This window comes from Lontra canadensis, unplaced genomic scaffold (assembly GCF_010015895.1).
Source record: "Lontra canadensis isolate GAN:19392208 unplaced genomic scaffold, GSC_riverotter_1.0 scaffold18, whole genome shotgun sequence".
Taxonomy (NCBI): domain Eukaryota; kingdom Metazoa; phylum Chordata; class Mammalia; order Carnivora; family Mustelidae; genus Lontra; species Lontra canadensis.
This window is the reverse complement of record NW_022631012.1, coordinates 7727410-7745591: the sequence shown is the minus strand read 5'-3', so window position 1 is coordinate 7745591 and position 18182 is coordinate 7727410. Positions and strand designations below refer to the sequence as shown.

General features: G+C 42.5%; 1 protein-coding gene across 3 annotated transcripts in view; it reads right to left on the bottom strand.

The window, feature by feature from the left end:
* Positions 1–347: 347 nt before the first annotated feature.
* KLF7 (Kruppel like factor 7) overlaps positions 348–18182 on the bottom strand; it is an 86818-nt gene continuing 68983 nt past the window's right edge. For all 3 annotated transcript variants that reach the window (XM_032859965.1, XM_032859966.1, XM_032859967.1), the window contains exons 3-4: positions 10274–10397; positions 348–3202 (exon numbers count right to left, since the gene is read on the bottom strand). In XM_032859965.1, the coding sequence (XP_032715856.1) occupies positions 3151–3202; positions 10274–10397 (176 nt within the window). In that variant the 3' untranslated portion in view covers positions 348–3150. The remainder of the gene's footprint in view (positions 3203–10273; positions 10398–18182) is intronic.

Here is an 18182-nt window from a genome sequence, read left to right as displayed (position 1 = left end):
TTTATGGATAAGTAATCGTTCACAGGTATCAATCAGGCTAGAGAAGAACAGTTTCAAAGCCATATACTTAGCACCCACCAAATTTCAGGCCAATTCTCACAGTCCACAAGTGACTCTGAAGCAAGCGAGCCCCACCATCATGGTTCAGCGCACCCCGCTCTGAGGAAGGTCAGGAGCACAGTACAAAGGACCTCACTGATACAAAAGAGAGAGGAATCACTGAACATTTCAGACACTGATGAGGACCAAAGGGCCTTTGTTCTGCCACATTCAAATGAGAACTTTTCAAGACCACAGATGACAACAGGGAGCAAACAAGCAATGATTACTCTTTTGCATTCTTTTTGTTTTTTTTAAACTTTCTTTTTAATAGAGCCTTGCATTGGTCAGTTCAAAAATTAAATTCAGTATTATAAACCCTTAATAATAGCATTTCGAGAGGCAAGAGCAGCTCCAGCTGGGGAGAGAACATTTGTAAATCGTGGCAGCCACGGCTAATGCCATCACTGGTACGTGCGTGCATTCATGCCGGAGGCTGCTACAGAAAGGGAAATCAACGAACCAACAAAATCTGGGGTGTCTAAAGTTTCATCTAGTGCACTGACTGGAGGTGCTACAGTTTAATACAGCTGAGGTTTAAGGTCCCTCACACAACCTCCATCCAGAAAGGATGCACCACACATTCAAATATAATCCCATGATACGCCCTGATGGACTGGCCATAAAACGCACTCAGATGCAGTAGAGAACTACGAGATTGTCAGCAAGCAGTGCTCCAGAAAATGTTTCTAAGTCATGTCTAGTTTTAAATCTTTGGAATAAAACTGATTTTTTTTTTTTAAATACCCTCCAACTAACATATACAGAATTGCCTCCAGCAAATGGGCAGATTAATATGTGTGTGTGTTTTAGGGTGGTTTTTCTTTTTGTTTTGTTGTTGTTGTTGTTGCTGTTGTTGGTTTTTGTTCTTGTTGTTGTTGTTGTTGCTGTTGTTGTTGCTGTTGTTTTGTTTTTTGGTCTACATTGCAAAAGGGGAAAAGAGAAAGAAAACTTTAAGGGCCGGACCTCAGAATGCCCAGGTGTCCCATCGGTAGCTACCGTATTTGTGATCAGGAGGCTCCTTTACCCTTTGATGGGCACTTGTCAACATTTCAGGGAAATCAAAGTTTGCAGAGAGCTGAGAAACCAAATGCCAAGGATCTTGAAGGTTGCTGTCATACATGTATTTGTGTTTCTTATATTATTATTTCCTTTTAAAGACTTCAGTTTTGCATCCCAAATAGGTATGGGGTGGCATTTTAACAGTCAATGAGTCAAACAGTCAAAGGAGGGCAGAAGGGGAGCCAGCTGGTAGGAAGGAGCAGCAACCATGTGCGGACCAAACGCCATTTTTGTTTTTTAGACGTGTCTTGAAGGGATGGTCCCAGAATATACAAAATATACAATCTGTCCTAATAACCACCCCGCTTGCTTGCATAGGCCATTTAATGGTCCTAAAGGCAGTCTTTGGAGTTGAGGCCAGTGCCAGCTAGCTAAGAATGCGGGTAGATAAGAGACCGATATTGGATGTGTGTGGGATGGAGAGTGAGGAATGTGAACCCCCTTGGAGTCAGCTTGCAGAGTAAATGGGAGGCCTCTGTTGATCCTGGGTGCTCTAGGTCACAGGTCATGATGGGTCTAGCCAAAAAGAATTAGAAACGTGTCTCTCCTTTCAGACCATGAGAGAAACTTTTCAACCCTTTCCTTAAATGTCCACCCTTCATTCCCACAATGGCATTTTGAATTGTGTGTTTTAACAAGTGGGGGCGTATGAGCTCAGTGGGTATGAGAGAGGAAGATAGGATGATGTTTTCTGAAGCCACTAGACTCGGGAGGCATCCTCCATTTTCCCCACTCCTGGAAAGAGTGATATTTTTGGCTTTTTTGTCAGGTCATAACCCAGAGTTAGGTTAAATATGCAGCTGCCCTTTGAGACTAGCGACATCTATGCTGAAACTGGTTATAGGGTAGCAATGACTCACAGCACGGGGTTGATCACTATGCGCTGAGGTCATGATGCCTCAAGGGGGATGAGAGAACTGTGATGTCCCATCTGATTGGCTGCTTCGAGAGCTGGACATCCAGGTGCCGAGAGAGTCCTGGAGAGGTTTAGTCCATGGAGAAAAGATAAAACATTTAAGCTTCCAAATAAGCTTTTCAAGTTTTCGTTAGCAAAAACAGAGAGATTAAAAAGAAAAAATCTAGCACTGGCAATAAGGTGAGGCTCAAGGGATATACTGTGATTTATCATCAAGGACTTTATTCTCTTGGCCACTTTGCAGTCATGCTAGAAGTTTCCAGAATCCCTAGTGCATATGGTGTGCAAGAGTCAAGAAGTAAGAAAAGAAAACTCCTCCCTTGAGAGTGAAGTCTAGAGAAATGCAGGCCAGAAAGGTGTAAGGTGTTATTCCAGAGTCTGCCGCCGCTAAGGCCGTTGGTATCGACTCGAAAGATCTCAATAGTGCTAAGAAGAACCAAAACCGATCAACAGTTCTGTGAGGAAGTCGGACGCACGGAATAGCAGGACTTTTCACACACAAAGGACAAATAAACCAAGAGTTAATTTTGGCTACCAAACTGCAATTTGGTTTTCTAGGTCATTTTCCCCCAACTATTTAAAAAGAAACATTAGTGCTACACATATGCAACTTGACGACGTTGTATTCTCCTATCAAGTTGCACTGAGAAGCAAGTTAAATAAGCCCCTCTTACTGCCGTCCACCTGCAGAGACGTCACATCCATTTTCTTTGATTTCCATTGGCAACAGCGGGAAATAATTCCAATAGTGCTGAAGTAAGCAGCCAGTCTGCCTTGCTGAGTTCACCTGGTTTCCTCCTTCTTCGTCTTCTACCATCTGGCAAGGGCAAGGCATAAAGAATAGACGTATATATTTTAAATATAGCTGAGTGCATGACAGTGCGTGTGTGTGAGTCTATGTGAGTGCGTGTGTGTGTGTGTGTGTGTCTGTGTGTGTGTGTGTACACAGAGGTTTATGAGTGAGAACTTTCTTCTGCGAGGCAATGGATCCCCGCCTGAAGTCCAGCCCCCGGCCTCACGGCATTTCCTTCAGACAACAGCCGACGCCATGGCAACTCTGGCCTTTAGGGGTTTTAGATATGTCTCTTCATATGGAGGGCAAGATGGTCAGACCTGGAAAAACACCTAGGAAATATAAACAACAACAAGGATTTAAGAGGTGTCCGGGCAACAAACTCAACTTCCAGAACCCCTTAGAAAATGATTAACCCTACCTCAAAGAAAGACAGTACATATGGACTGAGAAACTAGGCACTGTTTGGGGAAGGTGAGCTCAAGGTCAGATTGCGTGGATTCAAACCCCAGCTCTTCCAATCCTTGTGTGACCCTGAGCATACTGACCTCTCTGTGCCTTCATTCCTCCTCAGTAAAATGGGGATAATCACAGCGCTCACCTCATAGACTGGTTCTGAGGATTAAATGAGATGATCTACATAATGTGTTTAGAATATTGCCTGTCACATGGTAAATGTCCGTGAATGTTAACTATTATCATAGTCGTTATTACTAAAGAAGAACCTAATACTTGGGACGTGCTTCAGAAACACAGGACATGCCCGTATACCAGAAGAATGGCAGAAAATGATTAAATTGTTTCATCCAATGGTGCCTTCAGGTCTCTTTTATGCCAAGTCAAGAAAAAGAACGGAGAAGTGAGCTCACCTTTATTGAGAATAAGATAACATGCAAGCATGTGCTAGGCATTTCCCCAACATGACCTAGTACCATTCTTGGCAACCTTCCATGCTGAGTGTTCACACTTCACACTTGTGTGTATGCGTGGTAATGAAGCTGAGGCGAGGGTCACGTAGCTTGTTAGTGGAAGATTTGGGATTAAAAGCAGATATGCAAGCCCCCTCTTTCGAATGCCCACCCTTTCAAACACCCAGTTTTCTTGGTCCCTGAAGGCCAACACTGAGTGCCTTCCTCAGCTTCAGAGCAAAGGTAGTGGTCATCTTCACTCCTCCCCCTTTCCTTTGGCACCAGAAACTTGATCTTCTCTTGGGTAGCTGTGCTTCTGTGCTCCTAGTTGTATGGGGCTGACCCTCCTCCTAAGGCTAAAGCTATGGCCATGGTGGTCATTAAGCAACAGTAACATGAGCCATCAAGGTTCATGAGAGCCAGTCCTGGAACACTTGCTGAAACTATTCAAAAAGAGAAGCTCTTTTCCCACTGGGGCTACTGTGCTATTAAGACCGAAGGCTAAAGCTGCTGGTGTCCATATGGCCATGTGGGAAAGAGTCTGCTTGAGAATGAAGTCAACAGAGAAAAATGGGCAGGAAGATAGAGAGAGAGAGAAAGAGGCTTGATGACAACATCTGAGACCCTAGATCCAGCCAAACCTAAAGACCAATCTAATTTTGGTCTCCTTAGTCGGCTGAGCTAATAAATACCCTTCAAAGCTAACACCAGCCTGAGTCAGGTTTCTGCATCATATAACTAATGGAGTGGGCATTTCCACATCCCTGCAGCCTACAGGCTCTTGCTAGAATCACAGTAAAATCAGCACACGAGATAGCAATCATTCCTAACTCTGAGTGTGTGCTCTCCCTCTGGATTCTTCTCTTGAAACTGGCCAACTATTACCTGTGAAGATATTCCTAGACTCTCCCAAGGCCCAAGACATGCTCACAGTCCAGTTTCTCATTAGGATGTTAGCAAGCTGCCCTGTTCACGTTAGAAGATTTCCTGTTCCACGCAGGATTTCCCCATGTTTGTTCTCTTAAAACAAACAAAAAACCCACCCTATCTTGTGACCCCAACATTCTCCACCCACTCTGTGTTGATTTTTTAAATAGGCACATGTACAGGATAGAACCCCAAGGAAATGAAGTAAAACAGAACCAAGGCAAAATGAGAAACACATAAGAAAGCAAAGGTACAGTAGAAAATAATGTAATCTAATAACATATTGAATAATTCTAATTCTAATTATACCCACTTATTTCAGGCCCTAATTTAATATAAGCAAGATATTTGGATAATCCCTTAGAATGCCATCAAAAGGGGATTTAATTTATCATAAAACAGCGACAAATATTCTTTAAAAGTAAGTGCTTGATGTCACTAGTATACAGAAGAGCAATACAGCCTTTAGGGAATTCAGCAGTTAACTCCCCTGACCTCTCCTGTCCTGAAGGCACATCAGTACTGCCCACTGCCTGTTCTCTTTCTTCCTTCCCTCCCTCTCTGCCTCCTTTCTGCCCTCCCTCCTTCCTTCCTTCATCCAAACAGCCCAGAGAAAGACGATCTAAGTTGGGAAGTTCTTTTTGTGGGCATTTCCTTTTTAAAGTTATCATCCTTAACAAGAACTCTATAAAGATGCCATTCTTATCTCTTCTACCAGCTGAGATAGTCATTAAAAAGAGGCAGAGCCAAAATCTGAACTTAAGCACTGTGACCCCAGACCCCATGTTCTAGCCACATGTCCTCTTTAGACTGAGAAGGGAGACTGAGCTGTCAATTTCAGGAGATTATAGCAAGCAGAATAATGGGTTCCCCCCAACCAAATGTCTACACCTAATCCCCGGAAACTGTACATATGTTAGGTTACGTGGCAAAGGAGAATTAGGGCTGTGGATGAAATTAATTTGCTAATCAGGAGATTATTCTTGATTATCTGGGTTGGGTCAATGTCATTTAGAATATCTTTAAAAACGGAAGAGGGAATTCAAAGAGAACACAGAGAGCAGCATGGGAGGACTCAACAGCTTGGATGATGGAGGGATGGGGTGAGCAGGCAAGAGATATGGGCTACCTCCGGAAGCTGGAAAAGATGAGGAAATGGGTTTTCCCTAGAGCTTCTAGAAAAAAGAACACATCCCTGTCAATACCTTAACTGTAGTCCAGAGTGACCTTCTAACCTCTAGGTTACCTATAAGAAGGTACCTATAAGATAAATCATTTGTAAAGTTAAATAAAAATGATACTAAATTTGTGGTGATTTTTAATGGCAGCAACTAGAAAATGAATCCAGAAGTCAGTCTGGTTGGGCCTGAGCTGTGAGCACCTGTGAGAAAGCAACAAAGCAGGCACCAGGAATCCTGCTTGTCTGAGGGAGGAAGAGAGGGATTGCAGATGGTAGTGGGGAAAGACAGGCCTTGGCCTGGGGTCCAAACCTCTTTCCTTTCCTTTCTATGTCCTGGAAACCTAAGGGAAATAGCATTCTTGATACAGAATTTCATTTGCAGACACCTTTCAGTGATCTATGCATTCAAGACTTCTATTCTGCCTTTCCCAACTGTCCACCATGTGCTGGGATTCTAGCAATATACGTACAAGCATCTACATTTATGCTTTGAGATCTTGCAGGGAAAAAGAAAAGTTAAAAACAACAACAACAAGTATTTAACATGGTATGAAATCTAATCGCACTCCTCCTCAATTGAACCAGCATTGTTATTTCTTCAAATTCTCATACCTACGTGGTGCTTAGAATTTTGACTAGGTCCCTCACCATGGGGGTTTTATTCAAATTCAATATACCAGCAAGATACTTAGTCAAGATTAATTTATACTTATTAATTTACACGTACTGAGCTCCACATAGGAATAGTAAAGGTAATAGATAAACTCACATCTAGAAATGTGGAATCAAATAATTCTAAGGGTAATACACCCCCAGGGAGTATTTATGACTATGTAGTAGTAGTCAGATGACCTTAAATAAGAAGGTCCTTAATGATTGAAATTTGTTCATTACAGAGAACTAGGCAAACCACTATTGTCATTTCCCTTGACTTCTGAAAAAGGCACAGTTAAGTCATGTGGGCATTAAGCCAACAGCAACCCTCCAGGGCACCAGAGGGGCTAGATATAGGTTGGTTTGTCACCACCTATAAGTGGGTTGACTCAAAGATCAAAATGTGTCCTCTTAACAGCCCAAGATCTTGCAGGTACTACCCTGATAAGCAGTCTCCCTGAGTTGGCAGAACAATTGCCCGTGTATCACCACCAGTAGAAGCTCTGTGGACCACCACCAACAACCCCATGCTGTATGGGCTGGGAAACAAGCCTCATCCTTCCAGCAGCTGGTCAGACCCTGGGCTATATGGTACAGTCTGCTGGCGAGGAAGTGGCAGAGTCTCACTGTTTTCTCCCCCAACCCAAACCTGAAGCAAGAGATCACAAAACCCAATGTGTTCAGAGGCCGGGCCACAAAGTAAATGAGTACAGTGGGTCAAGGACTATCAGAGTCTATCTTTTTTTTTCCTTTTTATTTATTTTTTAAATTAACATATAATATATTATTAGCCCCAGAGGTACAGGTCTGTGAACTGCCAGGTTTACACTTCACAGCACTCACCATAGCACATACATTCAGACATGAAGAAATATTCCTCTTCTGTAAGAGGACACAACTGGGCAAGCGTGATGATACATGCAATGGATGGTCTGGCTTCATATTGGGGAGACCACAGGGAGTGGTGGGAACAGTGAAAAATTACTGATCACATGGCCATCACAAAGGGAGAGTGAATACTATTTAGCTTCAGAAAATTATGGCTACATGGGAATGTAAGCCCAATATTAACCAGATCTTCTGATTTTTCCAGACAAAGCCAGAGATACAGACATTTTTGTGGCATCTAGTAATTTAAAATATAAGTAAAGCAAACAAACAAAGAAAAACTCTTTTATTTTCTTTTTCAGTCTACACCATACGCAAAATAAAAGTATAAATTAGACTTGGTACATGCTTTAAAGATAGTAAGTCCCACTCCCAGCTTAGCCTCTAGAGTGGCCTGATTTCTCAAATTATAAGAAGAGGGAGGTTTCTTGGGCTTATACACACTGTATCACCTACAGGATTTAGAGTCCTGCTAAGGGCTACAGATGCCCTCTTTTCTGAAGGTAAAAGTCCTCTAAGGAATGCCAGCTCCCAGTCATGCCAGGATTTCCTTTCATCTGCTTTGGGACCACTCCAATTCCCCACGCCACCTCACGGACCTGCTCTATTCTTAGCACAGTCACTGCAGTTGAAACGTAAGGTGCTGCTGGTCGTGAGACACTAATGAAGATCCAACCCCTTTTTCTGAGTGTTGAAAATGTACTTACTCTTGGCCCAAAGCCCACAGGACTTTGATCCACATCCCCCCCCAAATCACAATCTCCCCCAAATACCACATCATAGAATTTGTACCATCTGCTCAACAAATTTCTAGCTCTGGGAACTATAGAATTTGGTGAAGAAAAATAAAGCAAAAGGCTAACCAAATTACCATCTCTGACACCTCCTTCCCTGAAATACCCAGTTGGCTTGAAATAGGTCTCCATACAAATCATACAAATGGTCAGATTTAATCCTAGTACATCCACTGCTGGACAGTTGTAAACTCCTCAATAAGTCAGTTGATCTGCAGAGAGGAAGACGAACTCTGGCAATTTCCCAATAAGAATTCTTTGTCCATTTCTAAGGATGAATGTAGTTCATAACACACACTCTCCACATAATAGCCTTATCACCCTTCAGAGATGGGCGACTTTTGTGTATGCCTACTACCGCCATACTTAGCCAACTCACAGGGGATTCATCTTCATCCCGGTCAATATAATGCTCTTCCTCAAAGAACTGTGGGCAAAGAGTCACCCTCTATTCAGCTTCTTTATTAGTGGCTGGGGCTAAAGAGAAATGAACTTGAGGTGGCAACCGAGGAAAGATGTCAAATAAGGAGAAATATTACCCAAATATAATCCTGAAGCAAAACAGCCACTGATTCACATCAATTCAGAGGGCCTTGCAGGTAATGGGATAGAAATTAAAAAAAAAAAAAACAAAAAAAAAACCCCGAGGTTGTGATCTTGGGGAGCAGAGAGCTCCAAGGGAATGAGAGACAATAGCTTCCTAGTGGACTTCCTCAGCTCTGGGGCGGGAGGTTATCTCTGGACTCCAGGAGGCGTGGGGGCTTTATTTAGTTCTTAAAGAATGAAGATAAGAGGAAAATAGCCTCTTCAGGAAGCAGGGAAAAAAGGAGGAAAAACATGAATGCTCCTTCATAAGCATCTTAAAGGAGCACCAAGCCAACTGGCCACCCATGAGATTTGGCCACTATTGCTCTGCTCTCCAAACACACACACACACACACACACACACACACACACACACACACACACACCCAGCCCCCCCCAGGACAGAGGAAGGCCTAGTGCAGGGAGGGGCTGGCGCAGGGACTGGGAGGCAGGATGGGAAAGCGATCCCATTTCCTCCCACGGAGAGCCAGGCCTCTATGGACATCCTGCACACCCCTGCTGCCATCCTGCAAGCTGGGGAACCCTGAGGCTTTCAGGGCTTTTATCGTATTAGAAGCATTTTTCTCATCATAACTGAGACCTTTAGTATTGCATTAAAAAGATGGTTAATTTTCTTAAGCTTCCTTTTAAACACAGAAATAGGATTAGAAGGATAACATGCTCAGATGCAAGCCCATTATTTGATTATGTCTAAACCTAATCCTGCCTTCACCTTAGCCTGCAGAGTCTCCATCTTGGGGTTTATTGGTTGATAATGCCAGGGCTGTCAGATACTATTACTTGTGTAGTATCTGTTGCTACGTGCTCTTTCTTCCACTATCAAATGCTGAAGGTTGGAAATCGAATTATAGGATAAGTTCTCAAAGGCTGGCCATCTTTTAGACCTTTGTACTTACTTTCAAAGGAAAAAGAATGATTCAGGCCCCCGAAGAATGGGGACCCTCTCCAGTAAATTCATTTCTAATAACACTCTGGAGGAAAGCCTTATGAGTAACCTTCTTTCTGTTAAGCAGGCTTTCTACTCTTTCACGTTATTAAGAATCAGGAAACAGGGTATTGATGTTAATAAAAAGATCAGAAGAAACAGCTACAGGTGACCATTCTCTGTCCTATTACATTTCATATTATAGTAAAATCATCTGTCACATCATCTCCTCAAGGGCAGAACTGCATCTCATTGCCACTGAGTGGCTCACACGATTCCTGACCCAATTCAGTAAATACTTGTGTGCCTGAACCAAGAATTCATATCATCTCTGGATTATACACAAGAAGGCACCCTTACCTCATGGGTTTTCTCTGGAGAACTAAAAGGCAGGCGTGGGCCGGAGTGTCTGAGGCAGAGGCTTGGGACAACCCCAGGAGCACACACACAGCCCACCTCCCCACCCCAGCCCACCTCACCTTCTCCCCTCCCCATCCCAAGCAGCTTCTGTGTTTCTTTACCTGTCGCAGTGGTTGCATTTAAAGGGCTTTGCACCTGTGTGTTTCCTGTAGTGCCTCGTGAGCTCATCACTTCGTGCAAAACGCCATTCACACCCTTCCCAGGAGCACTTATAAGGCTTCTCACCTGCCAGAAGAGACAGAAGGACCATGATCAACCAAGGGAACAAAAGGGCCCCACGCCTGATCCGGTTCTGCCACCTAGCCATCGTCTTGGAAAGGGGCTGTATAAATCATTCTTGAAAGACTACATTTCCCAGTATAGCCGGTCACACTTTAGGCTCCTGGTATTTTGTTGTTGCTGCAACTGCTGTTGTTTTAACCTTCAGAAGTGGTTTCACAGGATCCTCTAACCTGGAGCTGTCACTTCGGTTCCCAGAGTCGGAGCGTTTCCTTCAACGGGTGAGGGATCAATTTTTATTTATTTTCTATTCCCTGGAGCACTTTGACCCCCCACTGTCCAAGCAGAAAGGAAATGTGCTATTTTCATCGGAACCACAAATGCTTCTAATTCTATTTTTCCCCAGAACCTACAGTAATTTACCATTTCGGCCTTTTTAGCCTTCCCCCTCCTACCACAGACTGGAGCCAGGATGCTGACAGCTCAGGTCTCCCAGAACCACTGTTCTTCCAGTAAATGTGAGTGGATGGACAGTCTGGAGAGAGGGCTATGACTCAAGAGTAAAACAAAAATCACCTGAGATTCCTGGCCTTTATGTAAAAAGCAGTCACAAAGTCCTATTTAAGAAGCCCATAACGTAACAGCTACAGACCAGTCATATTAGAGAGAGAGAGAGAGAGAGAGGATTACAAAATATTTTTAAAGCCAACTTGTAAAGCAAGGTTTTAGCCACAGTGAAGCTGCTTGTAAGTACGAAATTCGAGCTCTTATGCTCAAGTGACCTTTTTGCACAGTAAATACAGATGGACGGGTATGTGAGAGAAAGTACACGATTTTTCCTTAGACCTTTTCCTTTGACCCATCAACGTCTGTCACCAAACATGGCAAATATTTACCATTCCAACTGTATGGTGGGCTGGTTCTGATTAAGAAGAAAAAGAATCCTAAAAACCCCCACGAGATCTTGAGAGTTACTGAGCCTTCGTAACTGAAAGGCAGGTTAGCACAGTGGTCGTGAGCTCTGAAGACCACTGTCTGGGGCCCAGCTTTTCCGTGCTGCCCCTAACTGTCTAACCCCGGGCAAGTTAACAAACATGTCTGTGTCTCTGTTCTTCTAGAGATAATACCAGTACATAACTCAAAGTGTTCAGAGAGCATAACTTAATATCCACAGGTATTACATATCAATCAGAACGCTGGCCGGCTCCCTTAAGATTCACATCCCTGGTAAATGCTATAAATTGCCAAACCCCAAATTTCAGGGCACACTGGTGCCCAAGCAGTGCTACGGCTGCCCCATTATTGCTCTATTTTTAATAGCCAGACCTTCATGAGGCAGGGCTTAAGGAGACACTGCACAGGTACTATACTTGACCCACTTTCTTCTTTCCACCTTTTTCCTTCCCTTTAAACCTGACTACAAAGTGCTCACAATTCTTTATTTGTATCACCTAGAATTGAACCAAACATGATTGAAAATTTTATTTCATTAACTCGAAGCCCTAGTGAGCCACTGCTCTATAAGGCCCGTAGAGAAGAGGAATGAGAAATACAGGTATTTCTTTTAAAAGGAACCAAGGGGACATGAAGGAGGGCTAGAAGCACAGGAGGAAACCCATTCAGTTTTGGAAACCAGGAAAAAAAAAAAAAAAAGAATCACTGAGCAGTGTTAAAAGTTCACCTTCTGGATCCTTAAAGCCAAAATTTTAGAAAATTACGCCTGCTGAAGAGAAGTAGCAGAAGGGGGGTTGTCCAATCAACTTTGGAGTTAACACACCTGGGATCGGAATTCATTAAGAGTTCATTACAAAATATGCCTCAGTGTCCTTCTCTGTTAAATGGGGCTGAGCTTCTCATGTTTGCTATGAGGTTTAAATATGTTGTTATGTAGAGGACACATATCCTGAGCCAGACACAAGGTAAATATTCTATTAATTTCAAGTTCTCTTCTTCCCACATACACCTGTATTCTCAGAAGCTGTCTAAAGGTTGTCCCCCAAAACTTCTGGAGCTCAGGCTCCAGACAGCTGAGTCTGGAATCACTCAGGGCAACCTAAAAAAAAAACAGTGTTCTTAAGTTTTAAGTATTTTCTCAGTATACTGATGGAGAATGTGCCAGAAAAATCCAGTGCTCTTTCAATCTACTCTGAAGGAACGGGATGCTGAGGGGAAGAAGAGACCCCCGTTGGAGAGAGGTGTGCCCTCCCTGAGAGGCATGTTGGCAACATTTACTTAAAGTGATTGATTGCCCACCAGGCTCCATTACTTCAAGGAAATCTGGCACGCACAAACAAACAAACAAAAAAGGAGAATGAGGCACTTTAGAAATTCACAATACCTCCCATCCCCCTGAGGTTTTCAAAGGCAAGTAACACTGGAGGTTCCTGGAACCTGAGGGACCCAACACAACTCAAATGCAACAAGACATCTGGAAAACCCATGACATTCTACAGCAACAAGCAGAGACATCTAGTCCCCAGAATCAATCCCACAATCGAACTAATCCGTCCATCATAGGCAACCACATTCTGAAGGACAGAGGAAGGACGAAGAGAAAATGGAGGTTCAAGAGGATGTCTTCAGGTGTTTTTGAAAAATTGTTATTTCAAACTGGTTTTCCCCTTGGTGAATTTTTTAAAAAATAGTTTTGTTTTGTTTTGTTTTGACAATTAATATTAAGGATTTATTTACTTCCAAGAAAATAATGTGGACTCAATTATGGAATAAACCAATTACCTATCCCGTGGCTATTTCAGTATCCCTTTTGCCAGCATATAGACAGAGACTACAGATAGTTTGACTTGGCTTTGAGTTGTATCACCTAACATTGTTTCCTGCTAGCAGAAGAAGCTCCTTTGTGTCCTGATAGTTTACCAAGATATATTATGGTGCTTCATCAAGCTCTTTTCCAGTGTCTGATTCAGTTACCTATAAATTGCCATTTCTGCAAAAACTCACTAATATGAACTTAAAATAACCAGGAAAGAACTTGACCAAATGAAGGAGCAGTACCTGATGCAGGCAGAGTGCAGAAATCAGAGGAGCAAGAAAATATATAGAAAGAACTGGGACGAAGACTTCGTATTTAGGGCTCAGAAATGGTGGGGTTAGGTTGGCCTCATTTCCAGGTTCCATATCTGCTTCTGTAAACCAGTGTCTACTTGAAAGGCAGCAGTGAAAATCCTCTGGCAGTAGTTTGCATGGCCACGATCACGCCTCCCTAGACACCAGCACCCACTGCTTGATGTTGGGGGCAGAACCACCTATATCCACATTGTATTAGTTTTCATCTGAACAGCCTACCTAAAGATTTCTGTGTATGTCATAAAGAGCTTGGGTTTCTCTCTTTATAGAAGAATGGCCTCCTTTCTAAAAGAAAGGAAGAAGGGAAGAGAAAGGGAACAGAGGGAGGGAGGGAAGGAGGAAGAAAGCAAGGAGGGAGGAAAAAGAGAAAAGGGCAGTCAGTTGCAACTGGAGCAAACTTCATGCAAAATCAGCTTATTTCCTTCATTCTGCCCTCTCTTTCACCCTCCTTCTCTCCTTGCTCTACTCCAGGAACTATAACTGGGTAGAAAACAGAAAATGGCTTACCCTTGCCCAATGCTGTACTGTATGGCACCTGGGATAATGCCTGCCTTTCAGCTTATGGCAACTCAATAATGATCAGAAATGTTTAGGAGAGGTCTGTAGGAGACAGGCAGATGGGATAGAGGCTTAAAACATTAGGACTCAAGTCTGGAAGGCATGTGCAGATGAAGGCGGGCACAGCACAAACCGGATGGATGAGGGGGCATGCTAGTGCCTGCATACTTCAGGGGGCCAGAAAGGGAGACCCTGTCAGAAACCCCCTGAATTGCAAGGGGAATATCAAAATCTACTTTTGCTATTTGGAAATTAACCCCAGGAGACGTGTGTCCCTCAGAGGTGATAGTAGGTCTAATCAGGTGTAAATACATTTATAGCCATCCGAGGGTTCTTAAGGAGAGCTAAGGATGCTTGAGAAACAGGACTTGACATTTAGCAAGGTTGAATCATGGCAAGAATTCATGCTCTCCCACAGAATGGCCTCTGAAATGGAATGTGGGCTAAACCAGAATGGCATTTTTTTTTAGTTTCTTCCAGAGTAACTCTCTCTACATCACGATCATCAAATTTGATTGGCCAAAATGCACACAAATACCTTTGAATATGCACCTCCAATATAAAAAGATTTATTCATGAATTGTATAAATGTACTGATGTCCTAATATGTTAGTATATTATAAAATACGCTTTCAATACAGAAATTAAGAGGAATGAGAGTAAATTAATACAATTAGAAGGTTTATATATTTTTTTCCTACACTCAAAAAGACTGTGTTGTACACCCTACTTTAGAGACCACTGCCCCATAGGATAAGTAGAAACAGCTTGGGTCCAAGCCCACTGGTGTTGGTGCTTCCAGACTTGGTCCCCGCCATCCATTCTCCCTACAGCAGTCCGAGGAATCCTTTCAAAATATAATCTGTGCAGGTGGGTCCCTCATAGGGGACTTTAGTCTCTATATTTCCATATAATTGGTTTTTCTGACATCCCCTGGATTCTATTTTGTGCATTTGAAATCATTCTACGAAGCATTCCACAGACCTCACCGTACTGCCAAAGAAGTTCATGACCCAAACAAGGTTAGGAAGAAATTACAGTGTGAGTGTTGCCGTGGCTTCCTGTCGTTCTCAGAATTCAAGTCAAAAGCCTATGCAGCCCTGTGGTATAGAGTCTATACTATCCGGCCCCTTTCTAATCTCATCTCCTACTCCTGTCTCAGGGCCTTTTCACTTACTAACCCCTCTGCCTGGAACCCTTGCTCCCTCACCTCATTCAGGTCCCTGCTCGAGAGCCCTGCCCTCACCCATCCTCTGTTAAAAAAAGAAATAAAAAATAAAAAGTGATTCTGTCTTTCCCCACACCACTTTTTTTTTTAATTATTTATTTGACAGACAGAGATCACAAGTAGGCAGAGAGGCAGAGAGAGAGAGGAGGAAGCAGGCTCCCTGCTGAGCAGAGAGCCCGATGCGGGACTCGATCCCAGGACCCTGGGATCATGACCTGAGCTGAAGGCAGAGGCTTCAACCCACTGAGCCACCCAGGCGCCCCACCACTTAATCACTTTGAAATTAGACGGCATGTTGTTTGTACTATTGTCTGCTTCCCCCACCAGAACATAAGTTTTCTGCAGTCATCTGTTTTGTTCACTGTGATACCAGCACTAAAGCAGGGCCTGGCTCAGTCCTGTAGAATACAGTGAATGAATAAAGTATCCTGGTTTGCAACAAAGAACCAAGTGACACAGTGGACAGGGCAGCCTGTGTGATTTCAGCCCCTGGCTTTCTATGTATCGAAATGGCTTACGAGTAGAAAATGTTTATCTGCTGGCCAATCCTCTACTCCAGGGAATGAAGTATGGAACTATGATGGATTAAATATTTCTTCACCATCAAAGGGCACTTCCACTTCTTTTCAATCTGCCCGAGCCTAAAGAAAGGCAAATCCTGAAAATCTTCCTGTAATATTCAGCTCACATCTGGGACCACAGTCTCCTGAGCAACATCCCCTCTGGTAAACCAAGTGCGTCATTTTATGGAACTCATTTGTAAAGGTTCTCGCTGAATATGTGTTTGGGAAAGCATGAGTGATACGTCAAATGTACCGCACCATAAATTTGGCTTTAAGATATAGATTGTGGCATAAAATATGAATGTGAAAAAATTGTGCATTCCAGGTCTAAAAGTCCTTTGAAAATAAACATCGTTAATGCAAATTTTCTGCATTCATTTCCTGATCTGCCAATTTTCAAGTTTCTAATCCAATTCCTAGAGAGACTAAGACCGTGACCTGTCCAGATTTCTGTTAAAATTAGTTTTATCTATTGCTTTTTACTTTTTAAAAAATGTTACTAGATTTCTGTTGTCTGGGTATGTCGAGGGCCTGGTCTCCTTAGGATTGGGATTAGGAACCTGAAATTTTGCAGATCAGGAAATGAAAAAATAAAATGGAAAGGAGGAAGAATACTTCATAATGAGTTTGTATTGCCTCTGAGTACATCTAGAGGAAATCAGCAAAGACCCAGCAATTGCTCTCACATCACACTCAGCAGCACTAGAGAATTTAAGCCACCTGGGGAATAAAGACACTGAGAGAGAGAAAATGTCACTAAGCTTTCTTAACGCTGGAAAAAGAGTAAGCAGTAAACATCACTCCACAGCTTGGCAATCCCTTCTCAGGGTATAGCAGTTGCAAGTAAAAAATACCCTAAATTATTAACTCTGCTTTGGAAAGCTGGCTCAGAGTTCCTCCCGGATTCCAGCTGAATCTTCACAATTTTCTTTTTTACACGGTATTTTAGATTAGGTGATTGTTGGAAAACGAGACAAAGGCTTTCTATTCCAGAGCTTCAAGAGCATTTACAATAACTACATAAAACAAAACGTGTACTCATTTATTTACGTTCCATGTTGATTTTTTCATTCAACCATTACTTGCTCACCCAAAAGTTCCAAAGTACTGGGACCCCTGAGGGGCTGAATTTGTATAAAGCAGCAGTCACTGCACCAAGCAACACTTCCTCTCTTTTCTTTTATTCATAAAACAACTAATAAAACAATAACAGGCCTAGATCAGGTTAAATCTTTACAGTCTGGGTCACCACCTTAAAGTGGTGGTTTAAAATGTATACCCCAAAAGTTAAACCATACCCTCAATAAGGGATAGTTCCTACTTCAGAATATGGAGAGGGGCAGGAAAGAATTTTGACATAATCCCACAACTACTGACATCTGTGGTGTCCAGGACAGTAGCCACTTGCCACATGTGGCTATGACCACTTGAAATGTGGCTAAGGTGACCAAAGAACTGAAGTTCTAATTAATTTTAATTAAAATTAAAACTGAAACATTATAAAGAACATTTTATACTCTTGTTTTGATAGGACTACATTTAACTTTAACCACTGAAAATTTAGCATATGGATTTAAATATGCTGTAAGTACATAATACACAGTGGATTTCAAAGACTTGGTTTCAAAAAAGAATGTGAGATAGATCTCAATTTTTTTCATATTGGCTTTATGTTGAAATGATCATAGTTCAGATATATTGGTTTAGGTAAAATATTATTATTAAAATTAATTTTTATCTATTCCTTTTCACTTTTTAAAAAATGTGGCTACTAGAAAATTTTAAATTACATATAGAACTTGCTTTCTATTTTAGACAGCACTGTTTTTAAATATATTTTCTATATGGAAATGCCACCATCACCTCGAGCATAAACTTTCTCCCCTGCCAAAAACTTGTTACCACCTTGCCTTCCAGATCCCCGAACTCTGATATGCATCTCTCCAAAACACCTCATCTGGTTCCACGGCTGAGAAGGCAAAGTCAAATACATAGGCTTCCGGTCTCATCACTGATGATGAAAATACAGCCTCTTCAGTGTCAAGTTGGATTCAGTCTACACTAATTGTTGGCTCAAGTCCCTACCATGCGATAACACTGCTCAAGATTAAAGTTAAAAGCAAAGGGTCTCTGTATTAGAGGAGCTCCCAGGTGGGGGATGCCCAGGAGTGCATACCAACTACACAAGGCCCACGTGTTTGATAAAGGCACGTGCATGACATGTAGAGGAGGAAATCCCTAAGACTTTGTAGGAACATTAGGGTGGCCATCCCTTGATGCCTCGATGAAACTTGAATCGTTACTCTATTGGAGAAAAATGGACTCATTATCAAAAAAAGGAATCGTCATCGAAAGCCA